At 40.5% G+C, this 22,756-nt stretch overlaps 1 protein-coding gene across 13 annotated transcripts in view; it reads right to left on the bottom strand.

The window, feature by feature from the left end:
• tacc2 (transforming, acidic coiled-coil containing protein 2) overlaps positions 1-22,756 on the bottom strand; it is a 51,024-nt gene that overhangs the window by 17,314 nt on the left and 10,954 nt on the right. For 9 of the 13 annotated variants that reach the window (XM_056760102.1, XM_056760101.1, XM_056760112.1 and 6 more), the window contains exons 1-3: positions 12,973-13,886; positions 12,221-12,553; positions 8,891-9,160 (exon numbers count right to left, since the gene is read on the bottom strand). In XM_056760102.1, the coding sequence (XP_056616080.1) occupies positions 8,891-9,160; positions 12,221-12,553; positions 12,973-13,664 (1,295 nt within the window). In that variant the 5' untranslated portion in view covers positions 13,665-13,886. Of the gene's footprint in view, positions 1-5,547; positions 6,066-8,890; positions 9,161-12,220; positions 12,554-12,972; positions 13,887-16,991; positions 20,630-22,310; positions 22,434-22,756 lie in introns of those variants that run through there. The other 4 variants (XM_056760107.1, XM_056760106.1, XM_056760108.1 and 1 more) reach the window with 4 other exon arrangements.

Below are 22,756 nucleotides of genomic sequence, written 5' to 3' on the forward strand. Positions count from 1 at the left end.
TTTCTTCTTTTAGGTATCATTATTTAAAAACGAAATGAAATGAACATTTTTCAAAGCAGTGAAAAATGCTTTGAAAAATGCACATAGGTACTAAGGACTAAAAAAATGACAATGTAGAGTAAAGGAAAGATTTCATTTCAAATTCATTTTATTATCATCAGTTCTTTCCCCCTCACACATTTCCCTCTCTGCCAGAAACCTTTCCTCTTCATCTGCTTTCTTTGTGCTGTACCAGAGACTATAGCATACTGTTACACACCGAGTTTTGCTGCATCGAGCCCTGGTTAGTTAAAAGATGCTGATCATCACATATTTTGTGTTTAGGATGCTGGTCCCCTGCATAGGATGCTGGTGTTGCCACCAGGCTCCTTATACAGTAACAAGATTAAATAGCAAGACAATTTTGCTCAAGGTATTGCCAACGAATTTAGCCTGCTAGAGCAACATAAACTAAATGAGTTGATTACTATTTATTCAGCATCACTGTGTGGGGACATTCTCACATATCTGGCAAACACACTGTTGCCATGGTGACAGTGCTCCCTAGACATATGCTCCCATGCGCTAGACAACGCACGTACTGGCAATTTTCACATAATCTTGGCTGATGTTTCAAATTTCCTTTTCTTGTACAAACCCACACATGCACCGAACGTTTATTAGCGCATATAAAAATGCCATGCTATTTATTGTCGGTAGAGGAAAATAAAAACCTGATTTATTTTTAAAAGGTCTGCTGAGGAAATTAGGTGGAACGCTGTATCATCAAGCTTATGTTCCCCGCGAGGCTTTTAAAGAAACAAAGAACAATTCTTTCTGTCTTTCATTTCTAAAACTCCCCTCCACACAGTGAAAAACAGATCTAGTTCATCTCAGTTTAACTAGTAAATCTAACTGAGCATATTTTGTTATAGCCACTGGGACAGAAGCAGTTCCAATCCGCCAACTGCAAATTGTAAATGCAGGACTGGTGCGTTATTGAAAGACAGAATGCTCATCTGTGATTGTATTTGCACACGCTGTGTGATCAATGCATATTTATGCTTTCGGTAAACATCTGCAATAAGAATGCAAATCTAATGGAAAAGACAGTGGGAAATGTAAAAAGTGAAAGAAGACACAGGTGACGAGTAGGCTTTGGGTAAGTTTTCTGCCTGGAGACAGTCAGGATCTCTGGCACTGAATAGACACGGCTGGACCCGTGTCTATGCAAGGTTAATTTAGAGAATACCATAGCTTTCATTTAGGACTTCAAATAAAATTATTTATTAATATATAAGATTAATAAAACCTCTAATAATCATCAACTTCAATTTCAGTCCAATGCAACATACTGTATACACATGCAATAATTATTTCTACCAACCTTAAAGGAAAGTCGTAATGTCTGCTTGAAATTTCAAGTCAATGATCCCTAAATCAACTTTTTACAACTATTCACTATTTGTCAACTTCCCAAAAAGGGTCATACATATTAGAAATATTTGAAATGTAACTGATGGACACAACGTTCTCTTTTATTCTGATGTTTTCGAGTCTTTTATGTCATGTTTATGTCACAAGTCACTAAAGTAATTTAAAGTTTTTGCAGCATCTGAAAATTGCTGATGGTCATAACAGTGTTGTATTAGTAATACGCTCCTTCCTTTGGCAGTTTAACATCCAGAATTTAATGAACACAGTGCTAGTCATTTTTTTATGTATGAACTGCTTAAGCAGTTAAATCACAGAGGTTTATAATGCAGCCATCAGTCATATAATCTCCCAGCTCAGACTGCTGTTATAACAAACAGTTTCCTCCCTTCTCCTCAAGTGGGATACAGACATGTACCAACTTTCCCTATCTGAACTCTCACTCTCAATATTTTATGGGTTCTGGATCTCCTGCATCACTGAGCTTAGATCAGGGTCTCAAATGTTTTAAAAAAGTGCTGTCATATGCATGCATCACCATATCCATCAGCAAAATCTTAAAACTCTGTGCGAGCCATGGCAGACATTTTTAACACAAGGTTGTCAAAAGAGCCATAGTGAGACAGTAAGACACACTGACTGCTCATAACAAAGATATTTAGAAAACAGTGTTTTTTTTTAAATGAACACAAATTCAAACGTCACATTATAATGCTCCTAAGGACAGGATAGATATTGTTTAGTCTGGAACATTCTTGCCAAACAGCAAAATCTAAAGGACAAATTGTGCTTTTAGTGCCTTGGCATTCAACCCATGAGTATTGCAGCTCCATTTTCATTTTTTCTTCTATTTTCTTCTTGGCCTTTTGCCACTTAATTCAGAAGAAAGTAGAAAGAGGACAGGAAGTTATGAGAAGAGCAGGTCAAAATGTCCTATAGCAGGAATAGAACCCTTAGAGCAGTTCTTTAACAAATTCAATCTCAGATTAAGCGTTGAACGTGTAAAAAGAAGCTTGCTTTTTAACCAGTGAGGAATAGTTACAAGAAGGTAGACCAAAATTTTTGGGATCAAAAAGAATCCAATTTGGCTCTTGGACCCTGTATATTGTAGTTGAAATGAGCAGCACTGTTTCAGTGAATCGAGACTGAATTGAAACATTAAATTATATCACCAGGTATTTGGAGCAGACATTCAAGGTTGTAGATGAAGTCATAAACTCTGAATGACAGTTTTAATAAAGAACAGGCATCCCAGGACTTAACTGAAGTCAAACAAATTTACTTTCCCTGGCTACTGAAAGACATTTGAAGCAAAGTATCTCACTAAATATGTCTGCCGAAATCTACTAAACTACTAAAAAGGATTATAGTATATCCAGACAGCTCCGTGTACTGTAACATCCATGGACACGGAGGAGGTCATGGTTCTTAAACCATCTCTTAGCAGCCATTAGATAACAGATTAAAGGTTTAATTTAAATTATGTTTAGGGTCAATTGAACACAAGTTTTAACAGCAAACATATCTGCACTGGTATCCACACAGAAATGGTACAGTATATGGGATTGCATGCACATTAAGAAACAGTATTTTTGTTTGAGCATGTCTGTCCATAAACATGTGAAGGAATGTAATATCAATTGTTTCTGTTTTTATGTCCCAGAAAACTTTTCACAAATGCCACAAATTCTTTTTTAATATAAAATAGATGTTATGGAGTGGTCTGCATGTAAAAAACACTTTCCTCATCAATGCACAAATCTGTAGCAACTACCAAAGATACTGAAGGTCTAGAGTTGCAGTTTAAACTCCCACATAAATTATGCAGGTGTAGTGCTGTTACGTAAGAACGCTCAAAAAAATATGTTAAAAGCTATGCAAGTCATGACTGAATGAGCAGCGCTGCATGATGTAAAACACCTTGACAGAGCCAATGCTGATTTCAACTTCCCAAAATCCCTTCCAGCGATGCCAGATTTCAGGTTTTTTGCACATACTGTAGGTCAGGAACTATAGTGAAATGCGATGAAGCTAGAGTAAAAGAATAAACTGCAGTGAAGCCTTAAGGGCTCAGCATACTATATTCGAAATCGAGAAATGACTGTCTGTGACCTGATTTCAAACATAATCTGGTCCAAACGACAATTTCTTTCACTACTTTGCCAAACAGAACAGAACTATCCAGTAAAGTTTGTGTTGGCCAGTAAACACCCTCGAGCCACCATTGGTCCATGGCCATTACGGAATAGGTGGGTGTGTTATGTAGCGCCACCCGGTCTTTGGGAAATAAGGTGAGGTCAGATAAGGTCTCCATCAAAAAAATAAACAATAACATTTCAGCAGCACGAATGCTTTTGAATGTCGCGTTGCAGAGATGGTACGATGTACCCACACACCTATACGATCACTCTTGCAATGTGCGCAGAGGCTATTTGCATACGTCGTGTAAACCCCGCCTCCAGAAACAAAGTGGCGTTGGATTGTTCGAAAACACTATACCTTCTGTCAACGTTTTCCAGCTTCGTTTTACCCCAAAACGCAGAACGAAAGCGCAATTCGCCTGGAATATGTCTAGCCCTTTATATTGATAACCCTACTGAAGGAATAGAAGGAACTAATCCCATAATTAAAATTCAGTCATTATTTGACCACATGTTTTTAATCTGTTATACTTTCTTAAGTGGAAAACCATTACAGAAACTGAAGGAGATGCTCTCTTCCATACAATGAAAGTGGATGAGAACTAGGGCTTCAAAGGATCATACAAATTCCAAATGACTCATTTAATATATTACAAATCTTTGCTACACAATATCTTTGTGATGGAATAGACTGATTTTGTTAGTTACGTATTTGACAGCCATAATAACATATTACACCGATGTCTGGCAATAATTGCTTTTGTCTTCCATGTAAGTAAGTTTGTGGGTTTTGAAACACGTAGTGGCTAGTGAATTATTCTTTTACATTTAAAGTAAAGAAGGACTTTTGAACAAACAACAGATTTCCATCTATACCTGCATAAAATTACTAGTTTTGTGGTCAAAGGAATAGTTCATCCAAAACAAAAAATTCTGTCATCATTTATCAACCTCTTATCATTCAAAACTGAATTTCGTTCTTCACAAAAGAATAAATTTTAGTTGGTAACCAAACAATATTTGCCCCCATTGACTTCCATTTTATGAACACGAAACCAATGAGACATCAGAAAATATTGACTTGTGTTCCACAGAAAATAAATCCTATAAAGTCCTATGTTTTGAATGACAAGAGGCCCTGTGACATGATGACTGCCTTTTTATATTTCGCCAACCCACCCCTCCATGGTTCACCCAAAAAAGCTTTTTTCTTTTTTTCTGAAGCTCACAAGTAGATATTTTAAAGAATGTTGGTAACCGAACAATGGTGGTACCCATTGACTTGCATTAGTTCCCTGCTTTGCAATAGAAATGAATGGATAGCGCCATTGTTAGGTAGCATTCTTCAAACTATCTTATTTTGTGATCTGCAGAAGAAAGAAAGTATACAGTAGATGACAGAATTAACATTTCTAATATGTCTTTGTTGAATGTCATAAATAGCACATGGAACATAAATAGCCAAACTCTCCCTCCCCCATCGCCCCTTTCCTCCAACACATCTAAGTGTTCTATTTCAGCACCATCTTTCTCTCCCTCTCTCTGTGCTGCAGCATTAGCCTCCATCCCCCACAAAACACACACATCTCTCCCTTATTAAATACAGCCATTACTCCCCCATTTACACGTCTGTACGACTTCCAGAGTGTAACACACACACTTGTATAAATGCAAAAAATTCACACATATAGATACACAAGGATGGACACCAAATCCTACGGCCACCATCACATGCCAAATGTACATAAACATCACCTAACAACAATTTGATGATAAACTCTCCTTTTCTCTCTCAAATACAGAAAATTATGTTTTTGTGGCAAGATCTTCTAAAAGCCTGCATGCATAAAAGATCTGAAATATTCAACAGAGACTCAAACCAGGTGAGCTGTACATTCAGTACCAGACACGTCAGCCAAAACAACAACACCACCGCCGACAATGAGATCATCAAGACCCCTCCCCCCGCTGAATCCTCTCCGTTCCTACTCACATGCTCTCCGGACGCTCTTGAGATGGACAGAAGGGCTGCCCATTCTCAGCGGACTCTACGGCTCCCATCCTCTGCTATATGATCTCCGGTGGTACCCGTTTCCCACCTCCTCCCCCCTCCTGAACCTCCTGTTCCTCCACGTCTTTCGTCCTAAAGGCGTCAGGGCAGAGGAGCGGAGGTCGGGTGGGCGATGTGCGCTGCTTTCCTGCTGGACCAGATGGCATCGGGGGCATACGGGTTACCCACAGTGAGCTATCAGCATCCCTGGTGGCGCCTTTCTTTTGCTATCTCTCTCTCTCTTGCTTCCTCTCTGACGCTCAGTCGCTCTACATTACATTGGGGGGAGGCTGAATCTCTCTCTGTATCCTTAACAACAATAGAACAGCACAGCTAAGCCTTAGGGGTAGCGGAGTGGAACGATGTGAAGGCAAATGAACAAGAGAAGAGGGTAGTGTAGGGAAAGAAGGAAAGGAATAAATGATTCTTCTGCTCTCCAGCAAGTCTGTCTTCTCTTTGGATTGCTGTGCTGCTTAGTAATGCAGCTCGCTGCTGGTTGTCTCACTAACCCCTCCCTCTCTAACTCTCTCTCTCTCTCTCTGCCTACAGGGACCGGACCACTTTATAAGATGAGCCGCCTTTCCCTGTCGATCTGAACTCTCTTGTGCCCGATGAGCACAGAGAACACAAACAATAGGAGACCCCACGCCAAGCCGAAAGATACAGGTTTCTGTTTCACACACCGAGACAGAAGAGGAGGCACATGGTCACTTCTGTTTTTAACACCTTTGTAACACTGTAACACCTTTAATACATTATCTGTGTCTCTCTCATTTTGCTTATTTAACCCATATTCACCCGATCATTCTTCAATTTGTGAGCTGTTTGGAGGATTAATGTAAATTAAATTTGTAATGTAAAAGATGCAAAGAAAAAGACAACTTGTATCAGTAAAAACTTGTTTAAAGGGGAGTGGCTGTAACTCACACAGGTCAAGTTGATCCATATTGATTTACAGTGTGAGACAGCATCAGTTGTGGGAAATTGGGTCATTGGAGGGGGTGTCTGAAACATGAGGATTAAAAATCTATTGTTCACGTATGAGAAAGTAGAACAAAGAGCTTTTTGCACAGATCTGCCTATTCACTTACAGGGCCCGAGGTCCAGTCAGTGAGTAGAGATGGTCTTCATCGGCACAACTGAAACTGTGTTGTGATCCTGTGTTTTTGTGTAAACAATGTGAAATATGAACACCTTGAAAGAATCAGGGTTTAACAATAGGAACAAACAATGAAGCTGAGAACAGGACTGTCATTGACCATATCACTGCAACTGCAACACAAAATGCACGTAACTATTTGCTTTATATGTATTATACATATATTAACTATAAAAAAAGTCTGACTGTGCTAAGTAGAATTGGGAAGTGGGAAAGAGAGAGATACCTGGCACCTCTTATGGCTGTCTTTTATGTATCATAAAGAAAATTTCAAGATTGCAGATTCACAAAAATGTAGGCAGAGAGTGTACTGAAAACTTCAGCCTACTTTATGCACAGACACAGGAAACTGAAAATTAAATTTTGAAGCCACTGAAAGATATTGCAAAAGAAGTTTTTTAAAGATTAATAACATGAGCTTTTAGTATCTAGGTTGAACTCGCAGAGCCTAGTTTATATATTACAAAAGTACAAAAAGGCCTTAGATCTAGAAAACACATTAACATTTGCACTAAATTATATATTTAAATTTGTTCTTTAGTTTATACACAATACACACATTTTACTGATGGAACAAGTTCAAAGCTGTAAGTCAGTAGCAGTACTAAAACATCTTGCTATTTGCAGACCTACTGTATACTTCAGACCTACATATCCATATCTTACATATCCAAATGCATTTCACATACTAAATGATCTTCTAAAGAGCTGTTTCTATCTCATTTTCACTGAGTGAGAGATCCTAAGAAACAGAGAAGTACCGTAAACAGAATGTAAACAGAATAAGGGCTGCCCTTGATAGTAGTTTACAGACAGGACAGGATTCATTCCCCTAATGGAAGTTTAATATCAAGATACATCAAGATGGAGCTCGATGGCATCAGATAAATTGGCCTAGATGGTGGTGGTGGCAGATGTCTGTAATCTCATTAAGTAAATGTTTTTGCAAAGAGCTTTTAACACTGTGCTTCAAGGTTTGGGTGTCAGAATGGTTAATGGTTAAAAGGCTATTCATATTTGTGTGATGATTTATACAGTACATATCCACCAATTATGAAGTGATATACTGCCGCAGAAAAATTAAGAGACCATCCATCTTTTATTTGAAATTTGGGAGAAATGTTGTAAGCAGTTCACCGAATGAAAAAAAAAAGATAATTATACCAGAACACAAATAGTAAATTCAGAATAAATATCATTTTGAAACAGTCTATATTTTTGTCATGCAGCTGCATATATAATAGGATATAATATATAACAAATCTGTTTCACACAAATCAGGTAATTTCCATCAAAGTCAAAAGTTTGCCTATAAAACACAATGATCAAAAGATTACCAAAAGTCACAGGCAATCTCTTGTGTTCACAATCTGCATGCTGCAGTGGGCAGCAAAGCTCAGGTCCAGGCAGAGAGGAGTAACACGAGCACATACCCCCTCTGCTGTCTGATTAAAGAAATGCAATTAATGGCCGAGTCATTCTTCTCTCTTATCAAACCACTGCACAGTCTGAGAAAGACATCAATTTTATAGCAATGCACACAATTGAGAATCAGTCTTCATAAACAGGAGAAACAATCTCTTTGCCAACACTCTTAAAGCAACAGAAAATGATTTCATGCTAAAAAATCCATAATAAATCCTGCAGCGATCTCATAAAAAAACTGACTTCATACATTCACATCATACACATAGTACGAGGCTGAGAAAAGCTTCTAAAATGGACTAGTGGGATTTGTTTGCTTATTTATAAAATCAGAACTGTACATTCCGTGTATGCCACAAGTCCCTCAGCATCATCAACACTGTTATAACTAGACCTGTCAACCAAAACCTCCAGATGCAATGCAAGTGAAATGAATTATATCTTTAAGAACAAACCGAGTCAATTTAATTCATTTAAATAAACCAATAATCTTCATAACTTTGAAACTTTCCACAGATGCAGTTGAAACACCTGGAAGTAGTCTCACACAAACTGTCATTGGCAAGCATGATCAATGTTCCTCCCTCATATTTTAACAGTGTTTTAAGATACACATGATCAAAGAGCAGGAACAATAGCTCAATTAGAGAAGCATCATCATTTTAACAGAGGCAAAGAAACAGCATACAGTTTGTATCCTACCTGGATGAAGGTTCACAGTGCTGGAGCTGTTGGATCTGATGTGGAATAGGAGCGACAGGGGGAGTCTCGGGTAGATCAGGAGAAAGTGAAGTTGAAAGAAGGGTCGGAGGCTCAGGGGGAGCTCTCTCAGTAGGGGTAGGAGGCGGGGTGGGGAACTCTGTGTCGTGGAGGAGGTGGGCAGGGAGGGCAGGAGCGACGGAGTGCTGTGGTGGGGGTGATGGTGAGCAGAGGACAGGCTCACTTTTCTCAGCAGCTTCTGTAATGGGGGGCCTGCACGACAAACAGACATGTACAGACATAAACGGCACAAGTACACATGCAAACACACAGACGGTGAGGAGATGGTTGAGATCAGAACTATTTGTACTATAGTATTTAAAAACACTTCACACGTGTCTGAATTCTCTCGACTGGTTCAATTGCAAGAATATTGTGTAACTGCATATGAGGAACAACTCACAAATTTTTTACATGATTATCGTATAAGTGTGCCATAATAACATACTGTAATCAGCTATTACATTATCATGCAATTTAATGTTTATCCACTTTTTCATGTGTGTATCATGACTCAAATTCGAGACGTGTGCAAAGGCTCTAATAAGAACACGACTAAAATGACAATAACAAAATAAATCACATGTACTGTAAATATAATAATAACTGTATCTGTACAGGATATAAACATCTTGCAACAAATATAAATGTCATACCGCCCTTCACAAATCACCCTCCTTCACTAACACATGGCAGGGTTTGCTGGCACACGCCCAGCTGAGCAATATAAGAGATAAAACCTAATCCAACAGGCAGAGCAGCAGACATCCCTTCAGCTGCTTCTGTTAAGAGGCGTGCCTCATGTCACATACTAAAAATACGACCCATTCTACCGCACAGTCAAAACAACTGCACATAGCACTGGGCTATTCTAACATTTGCCACTTGTAGACATTACAAGCAGAATTACAGCTCCATGCAAACAACTTTCAGGTTCCTCTGCTTCTGTTTACTTTAAAGAGAGGTTGCAAAAAACTGTCTTTAAAGTACACAACTAAGTTTCTAATGTACCGGGTCTAATGGGAAGAGCACATGAACACAAATACACATCTAATCTCCCGGGGGCAGCTGTGTTCGGAGGAATGAGTCCCGACAGGTTTTTAATGGCAAACAGCCTGCAGTAAATAAAGAGGGGAGATACTGCCATAATCAGCCATAAAATCAACAACGACACCACTGTTAGCACAGTCACCATATCACAGCATCTCAAACCCCTATATACACGCAATCCATCAAACGGACTGACAGGTATATTTAAGGCGTTGTTAGACAATAACCGCTGTTGAAGGGCTGTGTCACACTGTTCTCTTTTGATTCCAATTATTAAGGCCTGTTGTCTTGTCATGTAAAACTGTGCAAGGTTTTGATCAAAAGCCCCATGTCAATGCCTTCTCTAAAAATAACTGTGTTCCCTTAACTCAGAATAATTGCTGTGACTAACACTTGTTGCCACAGTAACTGTTGCTAGGTTCTCGTCACGCATCACATGGTTTCCAAGCCAACCCTCTTTCCCTCAATCTTCCTCGCTGTCTTCTGGGAGCAACCGCATCCACAGTTGCGTTCGCTCCAGTCAAAAGTGGATTTTAATCGGATCAAGCTAAAACACTAAATGTCACTAAACTAATATCACTAAATGATATGAAATAGTTTGGTAGTGACATATTCAGCCACCCTATTTCTGTCAGAAGCCTGCTGTAAATGACCTATTTAATACATTTGTGGTGAGCTCTATTAAAATCAACATTAGCTCTGAAGTAAACTTGCAGACAAATGCATTCATTATATAATCTTATATAATTGTTGCAGCTGTTGTGGGGAGTGGCGGTAGCACCAAGGAATTAAAATCTACAAAAAAGTCCTCTGGTATTCACTGATGAAATTTAAGATTAATCTCTATATAATAGCTGCTTAGGCATTTATTGCAATTGTTACAATTATCCACCAAGATAATATTAACTCACAGTTGTGGAAAGCTGGTAGCCAGCCCGACTATAACATTTAGGCTGTAAAGTCATGCTTCAAGCTGTAAATCGATTTTATTATAAAATCTCTCAAGAACATTTAAAATAACTATGAAAAAAAGAAATAAACTCACATAACATTGATTAAAGGATTTATATTATGGGTGTGGGGAGGTTTTGCAGAGTCACAAGGCAGTTACAAACAATTATTGCAAATTATTAGATGCCAAGCTTTAATACACCCATAGAGACAGACCTGACTTGCCTATGGCACTTTGTTCCTTACCAAGCTGGAATTTAATTAACTGTCAAAACCAAGCAATCGTTATCGTCAGTTGTCTGACACTGTCAAAACAAACACTGAGTGAGTGAGCGAGCAAAATGAAGAGAGAGAACAAGCTTCCTTCTTCCTGTCTTTCATATGCACCCCACCAATCCAGTGAGACTACCAGTATATGTCTCCTTTCCCAAGCAATTCACACCATCAGTCAAACTGTATAAAAAAGCAAAGGAAATATACAGAAGAACTCACCTAAGATAAGAACCCAGAGTCCATAGCCTGAATAAGCACCTGACAAACTAAGCATGCGACAATTTTTTTTGGCACAGCACTTAAAATTCTAGTCACCAGCCAGTTATTACTGCCACACTGCCTCGCTCTCTCTTTCTCTCATCTTATGTCTGTCGGTCTACTCTCTGTCCTCGCACAGAGTAATACTGTATTCTCAAATGGAGTGGCCCTGAACTATGGCTTTTGTTCCAGACTGACAGGCCTCTTGCTATGACCTCATGTGAGGGCGTTGGCGCAAATAGCAAACACAAACGCATGTTTAAGTAGACATGTGCACACGCGCAGACACAGAGTCACAGAAACAGCCGAAATTCCTTTATCCCACATCTGTGGAAAGCAAACGAGAGTGGGGACTCTGGGGCAAGAATAGGTCGCAGAGTCTCTTCCTCTTGATCGGTCTTTGTGGCTCCAGCGTGTCTTTGTAAATGAGGAGCTAAGCTAACAGCTGTGATTGACAGGCAGCAAATGGTCCACTTTCATCTGCTATGTGCCGGCTAGAGCAGAGCAGATATAGACTGAAGAGAGACTGGGGAATATTATAAAAAATAGATAATTATCAGACCCTTTCCTTGGCAACCACAAGCTAACTGAGGTTGTAGATAGGTTAACCTTTTCAACTCACGACATGGTTCACTTTTAGGTGAAGTCAGATCCAACCAGAATGTTACTCTAAACATACTGCATTTACTTGAAGGCACTTACATCAAATGTGGTTAGTCTATCGGCAACACTTGGTCTTACCTGCAGTCTGATGATTCTTCTGGCTCCTCAGTCACAGGTGGAAAATTCTCCTCATTCTCAAAGGAAAAACTCTCTGGCACAGGGGGGAAATGGTCCTCGATCTCATGGGGAAAAATATCTGGCACAGGGGGAAAACTGTCCTCGTTCTCAGGTGGAAAACTCTCAGGTACAGGTGGAAAATTATCCTCGATCTCAGGATAAAAACTCTCAGGTACAGGTGGAAAATTATCCTCGATCTCCGGTGAAAAACTCTCAGGCAAAGGGGGGAAACCTTCCTCAGTAGGAGTTTTGAATTCTGGTTCGGCTTGATACAAACTGAGGGTCCCAAGTGGCCTGGAAAAAAAAGATAAACAGGCAGAACAGATTAATATATCTTCAGTGTTTGTTCCAAAACAAAGAACCTATCAGAAATGTACAGCCTCTGCGTATGTAAGTGCATGCGTTCTCAAACATAAGAAGCCCAATGTGCGTGGGTATGAAAGGATTCATTCTTGACACAAAAGGGCACGAGTTGATGTCACTATTGAGGTCACTCTCAGGAGATAATAGGCTGTACAACTTGCACTTGGCTCTGTTTTTCTCAAAATGTCGCATGTTCATAAGCAATCGCTACAATAACTCTCTTGAGACGTCTCACACTTTATACCTGGACTGGAAAAATGACATAAAATGAAAATACTTTGAAAACAATGACCACTTTCTTCCCCTCTATCCCTCTTTTGAAATACACAAAATCACATCAGCAGCAGTACCTGTGTTCTGAAGATCCACAGGTTGTTTCATCTCTGTGCTCTGGAATGATATGAGACATGACCTCTGCCTCTTCCGAGAGTTCTGATTGGCTCAGAGATCTAAAAGAGTTGACTGTACATGAGCTCTCAGGTACAGAGATTACACCTGGACACTGGATGTATAAACTGTTCTTAACTTGTGATACTTGTTCTGGACCCAGCAAACCATCTTCACCTTCCGACACATTGCTGCTTTCCTCTTTAACCTCAATGTCCTGAACTCTGTTTTTGATGGAAACAGCTCTTTTATCTTCAATAGATCTATCTGCTATGTAAGGATTTTGATCACTTTTAATGTTGACCATATCTGTTGCTGTTTGAGGTAAAGATTGCACAAAAGATGTAGTGGCCAGGTGACTAGACTCTGGAGAAACTTCAGAAGGGAGCTGAAGGTAATCCTGGGAGTCATTGGGTGAAAAGACAGATGTATTGGGACACGATGATGTCATATTGACAGTAGCCTGTTTGATTTCTGTCTGTGTCTCATCAGCAACTTCTTTTGTCAGGTCTACATTACTGATGGTTTCTCCATCCCTGAGAACTACAGATTGCTCATCCAAAAGTCCTGACAACTTGCTCGGTTTGTCTTCATCTTTGTATCTGCTCTCCTCAACAACAGACACTGAAGACTTAAGTTTTGCACGCTCAGACATTTCCACGTAATCCTTTTTTCCAATGGTCTTATTTTCCTCCTTATTCTCCCTGAGATCATTTATCTCTGCCAGCTGTGTCTTCTTTAAAACAGTGCATTCTGATTTAACAGTACCAATTGTGTTTTCAGGATCTACATTTATTAAAGTTGCAAGCTGCTGTTTAGTACACTGTGTATCCTGCTTCTCTGTGTTTTGGGTACAGTCTGGGATTTGCTCTGACAAACTCTTATTAGGCTGATCTATTGTTGGTGCTGTTTTCTCAGATTCAGAACTGCATTTTGGAGATGCGACGAGCTGCACTGGGTGCCACAAACATAGACTTCCTGAAACTCTAGAGTCCTGATCCACACTTGTCTCTTTTCATCTTTAATATTTTCCGAAAGCACAGAGGCAGAATCAGGGATTACGATTGTGGAAAGCTGCCCATCGGAGGGCTGAATATCTGAGTCCTCCTTTGGTTGAAACGTAGAAGTTTCTTGAATCTGTCCAACATCATTTTGTGAATCAGATCTGATCTCAGTGTCTCCATGGGTAACCGAGCTAAAACACTGCTCTTCTGTTTTTTGTCCCGCTTCATGGTGTGAGATTCTGGGACACTTAGGGAACCCGTCTCTATGTTTTACAGGCTGTTCAGAGTCTTTCTTGGCATCAGGGATTTCGTTCCATAGATTCTGTGAGTTGATACATTCCTCAAGTTTACTCTCACTTTCCTGTGATGCTAAGACATGAGGATCTTTTTCCTCTGTAGCTTCCTTGTCCTCATTTTCTGTATTTTCAGAAGCCAATGACACCAATTCATTCTCTTCTTTTACTACCTGCTTTGTTAGGTTTGTGTTTTCTCTCAAGCTGCTTTCACTGCAAATAGGAAATGGGCGGTTCTCACCACTGAGATCTGCTGTTTGAACACTCTGCTCTTCATTCTGTGGACATGTAATGTCGATTATATAACCTCTTGTATTACCTTCTAACAGTGTGAAACTCTCTGATGTGTTGTTTACAGAACTTTGAGCCTCTGGTGTACTGCACACAATCACTTCGTCTTGCTTTTCACTAGCCTCAGCATCTCCATAATTATCAGCCTCAGCATTTGCTAAACTGTTTCTTTTATCCGTAGTCCCCTTCATATCTAGTTCTACGTCTGAGGCGGCCATAAACATCAGTTGCTGATGGTTCTCTTGGGACTGTGAAAAGAACACATCTGACTGGCTCAAAGCTTGATGAGTTTTTACACATGGTTCTTCTTTAAAACACAGGTCCTCCTCCATACACCCTTCTGAGGTAACCACAGAATCAGAAACAGGATTAGATTGCATTTTTTTACTTTGAATGGTTTGATATAGTTGCTTTCCTTCGCTTAAGTCATTTTTGACTTTCTCCTGTTTCTGTGCTTCTGTTTCATCAAAATTTTCTCCAGGTTTCACAGTTATTTCATCCTGTTCTTGAAATGTATGTGCATCATCTTTGCTGTCCTCTTGCATTTTTTCACTTGTTATGGTTTGATGTAATTGTTTTACCTTGCTTAAGTCATTTTCAACATCCACTGTTAACTCTTTTATCTGTTCTTCGGTTTCATCAACATGTTCTCCAGGTTTCACAGCAATTTCATCCTGTTCTTGAAATGTATGTGATTCATCCTCGTTCCCCTCCCGCATTTTGTCACTTTGAATGGTTTGATGTAATTGTTTTTCTTCACTAAAGTCATTTTCGACATCCACTTTAATTAACTCTTGTTTCTGTGCTTCTGTTTTATTAACATGTTGTCCAGGCTTGCCAGTAGCTTCAGCCTGTTCATGAAATATATCTGCATCATTTTTCTTGTCCTCCTGCCTTTTTTCACCTTTATTGGTTTGATGTAATTGTTTTTCTTGGCTAAAGTCATTTTCAACACAAACTTCTATTAACTCTTGTATCTGTTCTTCGGTTTCAACAACATGTTCCCCAGGTTTCACAGTAACTTCTTCCTGTTCTTGAAATGTATGTGCATCATCTTGCTGTCCTCTTGCATTTTTTCACTTGTTATGGTTTGATGTAATTGTTTTTCCTTGCTTAAGTCATTTTCAACATCCACTTCTATTAACTCTTGTATTTGTTCTTCGGTTTCATCAACATGTTCTCCAGGTTTCACAGCAATTTCCTCCTGTTCTTGAAATGTATGTGCATCATCCTTGTTCCCCTCCTGCATTTTGTCACTTTGAATGGTTTGATGCAATTGTTTTTCTTCACTAAAGTCATTTTCGACATCACTTTAATTAACTCTTGTTTCTGTGCTTCTGTTTCATCAACATGTTGTCCAGGCTTGCCAGTAGTTTCATCCTGTTTATGAAATGTATCTGCATCATCTTTGTTGTCCTCCTGCTTACTGCATGTCTTTTCCGCTTGTTCTGTCATTGCTGACTCCTTCCTATTGTTTTGCAGCTTTCCAACTTCCTCAATGTCATTAAACTCACTTAATGCACAGGAAATTTGTTTTCGTCCCTGAGGTTCCTGCATACATTTCTTGTTCTCCTCTCCTCCAATCACCGGCATGAATCCTTCAGTTGTACCTTGAATGATTTCTTCATCGTCTGGAGACACATGAATAGCACGTTCCTCAGGCGTATGGGGCCTGTTCTGTGTAACACGCAAATCGCATTTGATGTCCTCACTGGGAGTTTTCTGTGTTGTTGAAGCGCATTGAGAATGAAGTGAATCATGAGCACAGGTAGTTTCAAAGGAGCTTGGCTCTATTGAAGAGTTTTGCATATTGGTGATAGACTGTAATTCGCTGAGTAATGATGTTGAGCTTACATGACCAGAGGGAGGATCTGACAGTAATGTAACAGCTGGTTTGTATTCAACATTTTCATTATCACAGAGATGAGATTGACTAGTTTGCTTGCCTTGAACTATTGTGCTGACCACTGTTATACTATTCATAGGAACTCCACTTAAATCTTTTTCATGTTCAGAATTTAAATCTTTCTTTCCTTTTAAAACAACATCCAAATCTCTAATGTCCTTTGCATTTTCATCTACTTCTGGACTCTGTGACTCTAGCAATGAACCACATCCCTCTTCTGGTCTATCACCCGTAAACAGACGTGATCCACATGAAGCTGAAATTTCCTGCATGGAGACACCAACAGTATGTGGGAGATAATATGCATTTTGTCTCACCATCTCTTCATTTGCATTACACAGTTGATCAATTCTGTCCCCTTTAATATCCTTTACAACATCTGTATGGGAATCACATACACTGTCCATTCTGCATGGCTCCCCAGCTCCTGCTAAAGCTATATCACCGTCAATAATGGATTCGCAATGACTCAGCAGTGGGCCTGGAGTCCTTAGTACAATGACAGACACATCCCTGGCATCACTGGTAGTGCTTTGTGTGCTGTTTGAGGAAGGATCTCTTTGTGCTGACTGAAGTCTCCACCGCAGGAGAAGGGACGGTTTTGTCGTCAGCATCCGATGCAGCGCTTGTCATCATTTTATCATTCAGCTGTGATTCAGTGTGACAGGGCAGTTTGTCTGTGTATTCATGTGCTGTAGGCAGAATTTGCATCCCTGAGGTTGTAGCAGGCTGTTCTGTGTTTGATTTCTGGTTTGGTTGAGATAAACACATAGTATTTATTATGCACTGGTCCGTGCTATCGGTGTCTAAGGCAAAGGCTGCTTCTGAAGACATGTAGGTTGTTTTTACCTGTGGCTCATCTTCAGATGCATGCAGTTCCGGGTTCAACTTATGCTCCTGGCTTGTTTTTTCTATATCACCTGTTTCAGCCAAAACACATTTCTCTTCATTCATTGATGTAGCTGTGAGCAGCACTTCTGTATGTTTCTGTTCATCCGCATCAAATACAGCGATATTGGATCCCACGCAATCCACAGAGGTGCTGTCCTCACAACTTCTATTCTCTTGTAATGAAACATCTTGTAGTATATCACTATTCTTGTCAGTGGATGCTGACTCATTCACATCTTTTGGACTGATCTGAGTAACATTGGAATATTCTGCATTTTCCTGCTTCTTCTCTTTACTTTTTTCAACTTCTTTCAGAATTTCACAACGCACAGGCTTTGTATTAGAAATGCTGACACTCTCACCTGCAGCTGGATGGTCTTTGGTGGTGTCTGTCACTTCTCCACTTTCGTCAGAACTACCCATTATAACACAAATATCTTCAGTAGTCTCATTCTGCTCCTGAGGGGTTTTCCCCTCATCTCTGCAGTCTTTCGGCTCATTACAGATAATTTCTGCTTGTTTCTTTTCTTCCTGCTTTTGGAAATATTCCTTGTTCTCTTTTTCCTCAGAGACAACCGGTTCGTTCTTGGCTCCTGGTTCATTTCCCTCTTTGTTTTGCGGTTGGCCTGGGGTCGATGGTGGTTTGTTGGTGTTAAGGAAACCTTCAAAGTTGAAGCTTGTCTCTTTAACTGGGTGACGTAGTCTCTCAAACACCATCAGAGGGGGCAAAGATGCACATTCAGTCAATTGGCATTTTAATATTTTATCCTTTTCATCCCCAAAAGACCGGTCGCTTTTTGATGCATGTCCTTCCAGGCTGACAGCCATTTCATTGATGTTCTTCATCTCTGGCTGTGGCTTAAGGGATGTTGGACTTACTGTTTCTGTCTTGATGGATATGTCACCGTTCGTGTCTCCAGTTTGTGAAGCTTTCTGTACCTGTTGATCGCTGGCTTGCGCTATGAAAACTTCACTTTCAGAAGAGAGTGGTGGTGGAGGTGATCTATCGCTTCTTGTCAAGTCGTCTCCTGATGCACTTGTGCTCCGATTCAAACAAGCCTCTCCCTCTCTCTGCGCTTCTCTTTCCGTGGTGTTTAAGTGGGAGGGAGGGTGGGGTGGGTTGATGGAGTCGCAGTCGTTTGTTCTTTTGATGGTCAGGGCAGATGATGCATTATCTGTGACACCAGGGATGAGATGACACTCACTTTGTATTGCCGATGCTGTGATGCTGTGGGATGTACACGTCTCGGCGTGTGCTACGTTCTGTGCTCCGCCTTTCCCCTCCTCTTCGCTCCCTTCTCCCTTTCTCTCTGTCGACCGAGAGCTCCCAGCCTTCCACTCAAACGTTCCCAGGATGCCTGCAGAGGAAATGGTGACCAGGGTTTTGTCCTCTGTGCCGACTGAGACACTATTCTCATCTCCGACTGGTGAGAGTACGATCGGCAGCCCCCCTCCCTTCTCCTCACTCTCCGATGAGTTGTGTGGCATTCTGCTGTCACAGCTCTCTACTTTCTCTTCCACTCGCTGAACAGGTGAGCTACTAATCTGTGGAAAAATGAGGCAGTTGTGCTCCTGCTCGACTGTGATTTCACTCGATGTTCTTTCTGATTTTAAGATCTCATCTGCTTGCAGCAGGTCCGAAACTATCACTGCTGATTCTCTCTCTGCACCATTTCGGTATGCATCACTTCTCTTCTCTCTCTCGCATTCTATCTTTTCTAGCTTCGTGGGTGTTCCTCGTAACCACGCATTGCCAGCAAATTCTGCTGAAATTTGTTCAAATGCACTCTCTTCCTCCTCTTTTCCTGCACCAGCTCGGCTTGGCGAGTGTGAATTCCCCCGCACTGGCGTGAGCACGTCTGCCCTGCTGCCTGAAGGAGGTCCTTTCCTCCATTCTAGTAATTCACGACTCCCTGTGGGCTCATGTTCACAGGCAGAGTTAGCTCGGGCAAAATCAATCACAACAGCAGATGCAACGGACACATTTTTCTCATGTTTGACTTCCCCGATCGAACCGTGGTTGTGATGTGTTTTTTCTTTGTCTGATATTGATTTGCAGAGACCATCTGTGCCGTCCCGGTCATCGTGTTGCTCAAGCACCTCTGGGGAGCGGCGTATCGGGACAGGTGGAGTCCCAGATTGGGAAAGATGAGCTTGGTGAGTGTCAGGTTCTGGTGATGGTAAGCAAATGGGCTGTTTACCCTCAGCGCTCAGCTGTTCGGGGAGAACTAATTCCTTTCTTCGATGGGTTGAAATTGATTCTACTTCTGTATTTGTTTCTTTTTGTTCGCTCTGCCTCTGTGTCCCTGACTCCATGTGTTTCTGTATGTTTGGTTGAGTGATTATTTTTGGTTCTAAGATAAACAATGTTTCACAAGTGTGTTTATCAGTAAGCGTGGCTGAGTCACTTATGAAATGACTGTGTGGATCTATTCTTATGTCTTCATCTGTGTTGTGAATCTGTGCATCTGAGCTCATTAGTTCTTCGTTCACAGGATTTGCCTCTTGAGCGGCTATTGGATCATTAAAGTAAATCCTGTCTGAATCTTTGAATCCCTCCGTGCTCTCGGCCTCTTGGGTGTATTTCACAGAACATACATCTTGTATCGATTGATACTTGATACGTGTTTGCATTTCTGAAATAGTTTGTGTACCTGTACGCATGCTATCTATCAATTCTTGATTTGGTATGTTCTCACCTTTGTCTATTATTGTCTCTGGTTTTATTTGCTGTTCTGAGTCTAACACTTGACTAGATTCCTCGCTGTGGTTTTCTGTGACACAACCCACTATATCCTCAGTTCTGACAGCACCTGTAATAGTTTCCTTCTTTCCCAGTACATAATCTCTAAAGCTAAACACTTCCTCGTCACTTGCCAATGAGTCATTTTTGTGTGCTCCATCACTTCCATGGCAACCTAAATGAGATTCAAGTTTGAAAGAAGACAAGCCAGCATCCGTTTTGACTTCAATCTTCTCAATTTGTTTCTTTTCCTCCTCAATGTCAGGCAGGGCTACGGAGCAGCCTAGGTCCACATCACCTGGAGTCCAGGTGTCTTCACAGGAGGACATGCCAAGTACAGCCATCTGGTTCTCACATTCCTTAAAAGCTTCTTCAAGTTCGTAATCCACTGCCGCCAAAGGTTTAAAGGATGGAACATTTTCCAAAGCTGTGCTTGATAACTGGACTTCGGGCTCTGATGGGCTCGCAGTACAGACTTGGTCGGCATCACAGCTATTGAGGGTGCACCAAAAGAGAGCGTTGGAGAAGTTACAATGAAACTGATGTGAGAACATTCAGTATTTCACACCGAGCCAAACACTCCGGATGAGACCGGATGAGGGTTCATGCAAGGGCAAAAGTAAACGCATTAAAATGCCAGAAAACCAAACACACAGCCTTAAAATATTATTTTTAAACAAGCACAGCATACTCACAATCTCAATCTTTGATTAGGTACACAACTTCATTTCCCTATTTCAAGTTTGCCCGCTCTTGAAAAGCACAAATCATTGGCAATCATGTGTCATTTTCAGTCCAATTATAATCAACATTCTGAAAGCTTCATATTTCTAAATCACTTTAAAAGGTTTAAATGTGAGTAGCTTACTTTGTAAGAGGCTTCGCGGAAATCTTACTCTAAGATCATTCAGGCATAAAACCACATGCTGTGTCAGAACAAGGTTAACGCATCAGTGCCTTTATCATCCATTAACAAATTACCTATAATTACAGCAGCAATCCAAAAACTCACAAAATCTACATTTAACACTTATTACAGCAGACACTTTAGAGCCTAGAGAATCACTATGACTAAAGTAACTAATGTTTCAGAACCTAAACACAGTCAGTGATCAAAATTCATATAAAACAGTTACAGCTGATGTAATATGACAGCTCTGGTTTCCCCACACTGCCTTTGCTGTCTCACCTCAATGTGCTTCTCCCGTGCCTGCTTACCTAACATTTCTGGCTGTCATTTTCAACTAAAAATCTATCAATCATCCTCACCCCCCAAAGGGAAACAAAGGTGAGGAGAAAAAAGCCACACGCTCTGGTTGGCCCACGAATGTCATGTGAGCTGTCAGATTGATAAAATACTGTACAGTACATCAGAGCAGATTCAACCACGCCATCTTGTCTGATTTTGATTGGTGATTTTGACTGGCTGCCACTCCTATTCAGAAAAAAGTTTAAAGCCATATTCTGGCATGACTGGAAAGTGAGGCAGCTGTGCTGCAGTGTAAGTTATTGCACTTATGCGTGTATGTGTGTATGCTATAAAACCTGAGGCCTTTTGGCATATGCGTGGATGAATTACTGAACCACTCCCTTATGTGTGGTCAGGCGGCGTAAATCAAGTAGAACAAAAAAGACGTATACCCTTTCAGTGAGTAGGAGCACAATGTAAAACCAACAAAAAATTATAAACATATAGTTTACAGAAACATCTTCTGATGCACGACCTTGGACACATCATCAGTGTTGTTTCCAGGAATCAGTGTGTGTTTCGGGTCTTGACACAGTCTGAAAACGTCCACAAAACAACCGCACACACCACACTCAAACGCAGTTTCCTGTAGAGGAGGACATCTCCATCACGCTGTAGAAAAATCTGATAAGCCAAACACTTTCACCTCATGCAAGTGTGTTAATGAGCCACTGCAGCTGTCCAAGTCACAAACCAACAAAAACAGCAGTTCACAGCAAACCAGCTCAACTTTCAAACATGTCCAGAAAAAATACTCCAAGCCACTTCAGCAAACCAATGCCACATCAACAGCCACACGAAATGGAGGTAGAGATATTACCCTATCTAAACAAATTTATGAATAAATATATTTAATGATTTATTTGTAACGTAGACTCTCTATCTGGTATCTCTCTGTCCCCATTTTCATGATGTCTCTGTTACCTCTTCATGAGGCCCACTACAGGCGGACTGGCCTCCATGTAGTGCTGTAAGCCTGCCAGCAGAGGGTTGGCAGTGCAATTCTGTGCCACCGTTCCATTCTTCATATCATCTGAGCTCACCTGCGTACTGCTACACAGACAGATAAGTCGAACATGAGCCACTTAATTCATTAAACCTCAGGCTTTTCCTGGAGGATTAAATGACTGATAGAGCTGAAAACGCAAAGAGTCCACTTATAAGTAACAGCTTATTCAGTAAGACAATACTTTGTGAGAAAAATCACAGCTCTGATTCTAGAAATGATTAATGAACTTGTTGTATGTCAATGAAGAGTTGGTTACACCACTCTAGAAAAACTTTATTGAGCGGAACTTCTTTTTGGCTTTCAAGTAAATTTAGTACAGTACTATTCTTAAATATATTTAATAATAAAAATAAAAAAATCC

The sequence above is a fragment of the Triplophysa dalaica genome, chromosome 11 (genome assembly GCF_015846415.1).
Source record: "Triplophysa dalaica isolate WHDGS20190420 chromosome 11, ASM1584641v1, whole genome shotgun sequence".
Taxonomy (NCBI): domain Eukaryota; kingdom Metazoa; phylum Chordata; class Actinopteri; order Cypriniformes; family Nemacheilidae; genus Triplophysa; species Triplophysa dalaica.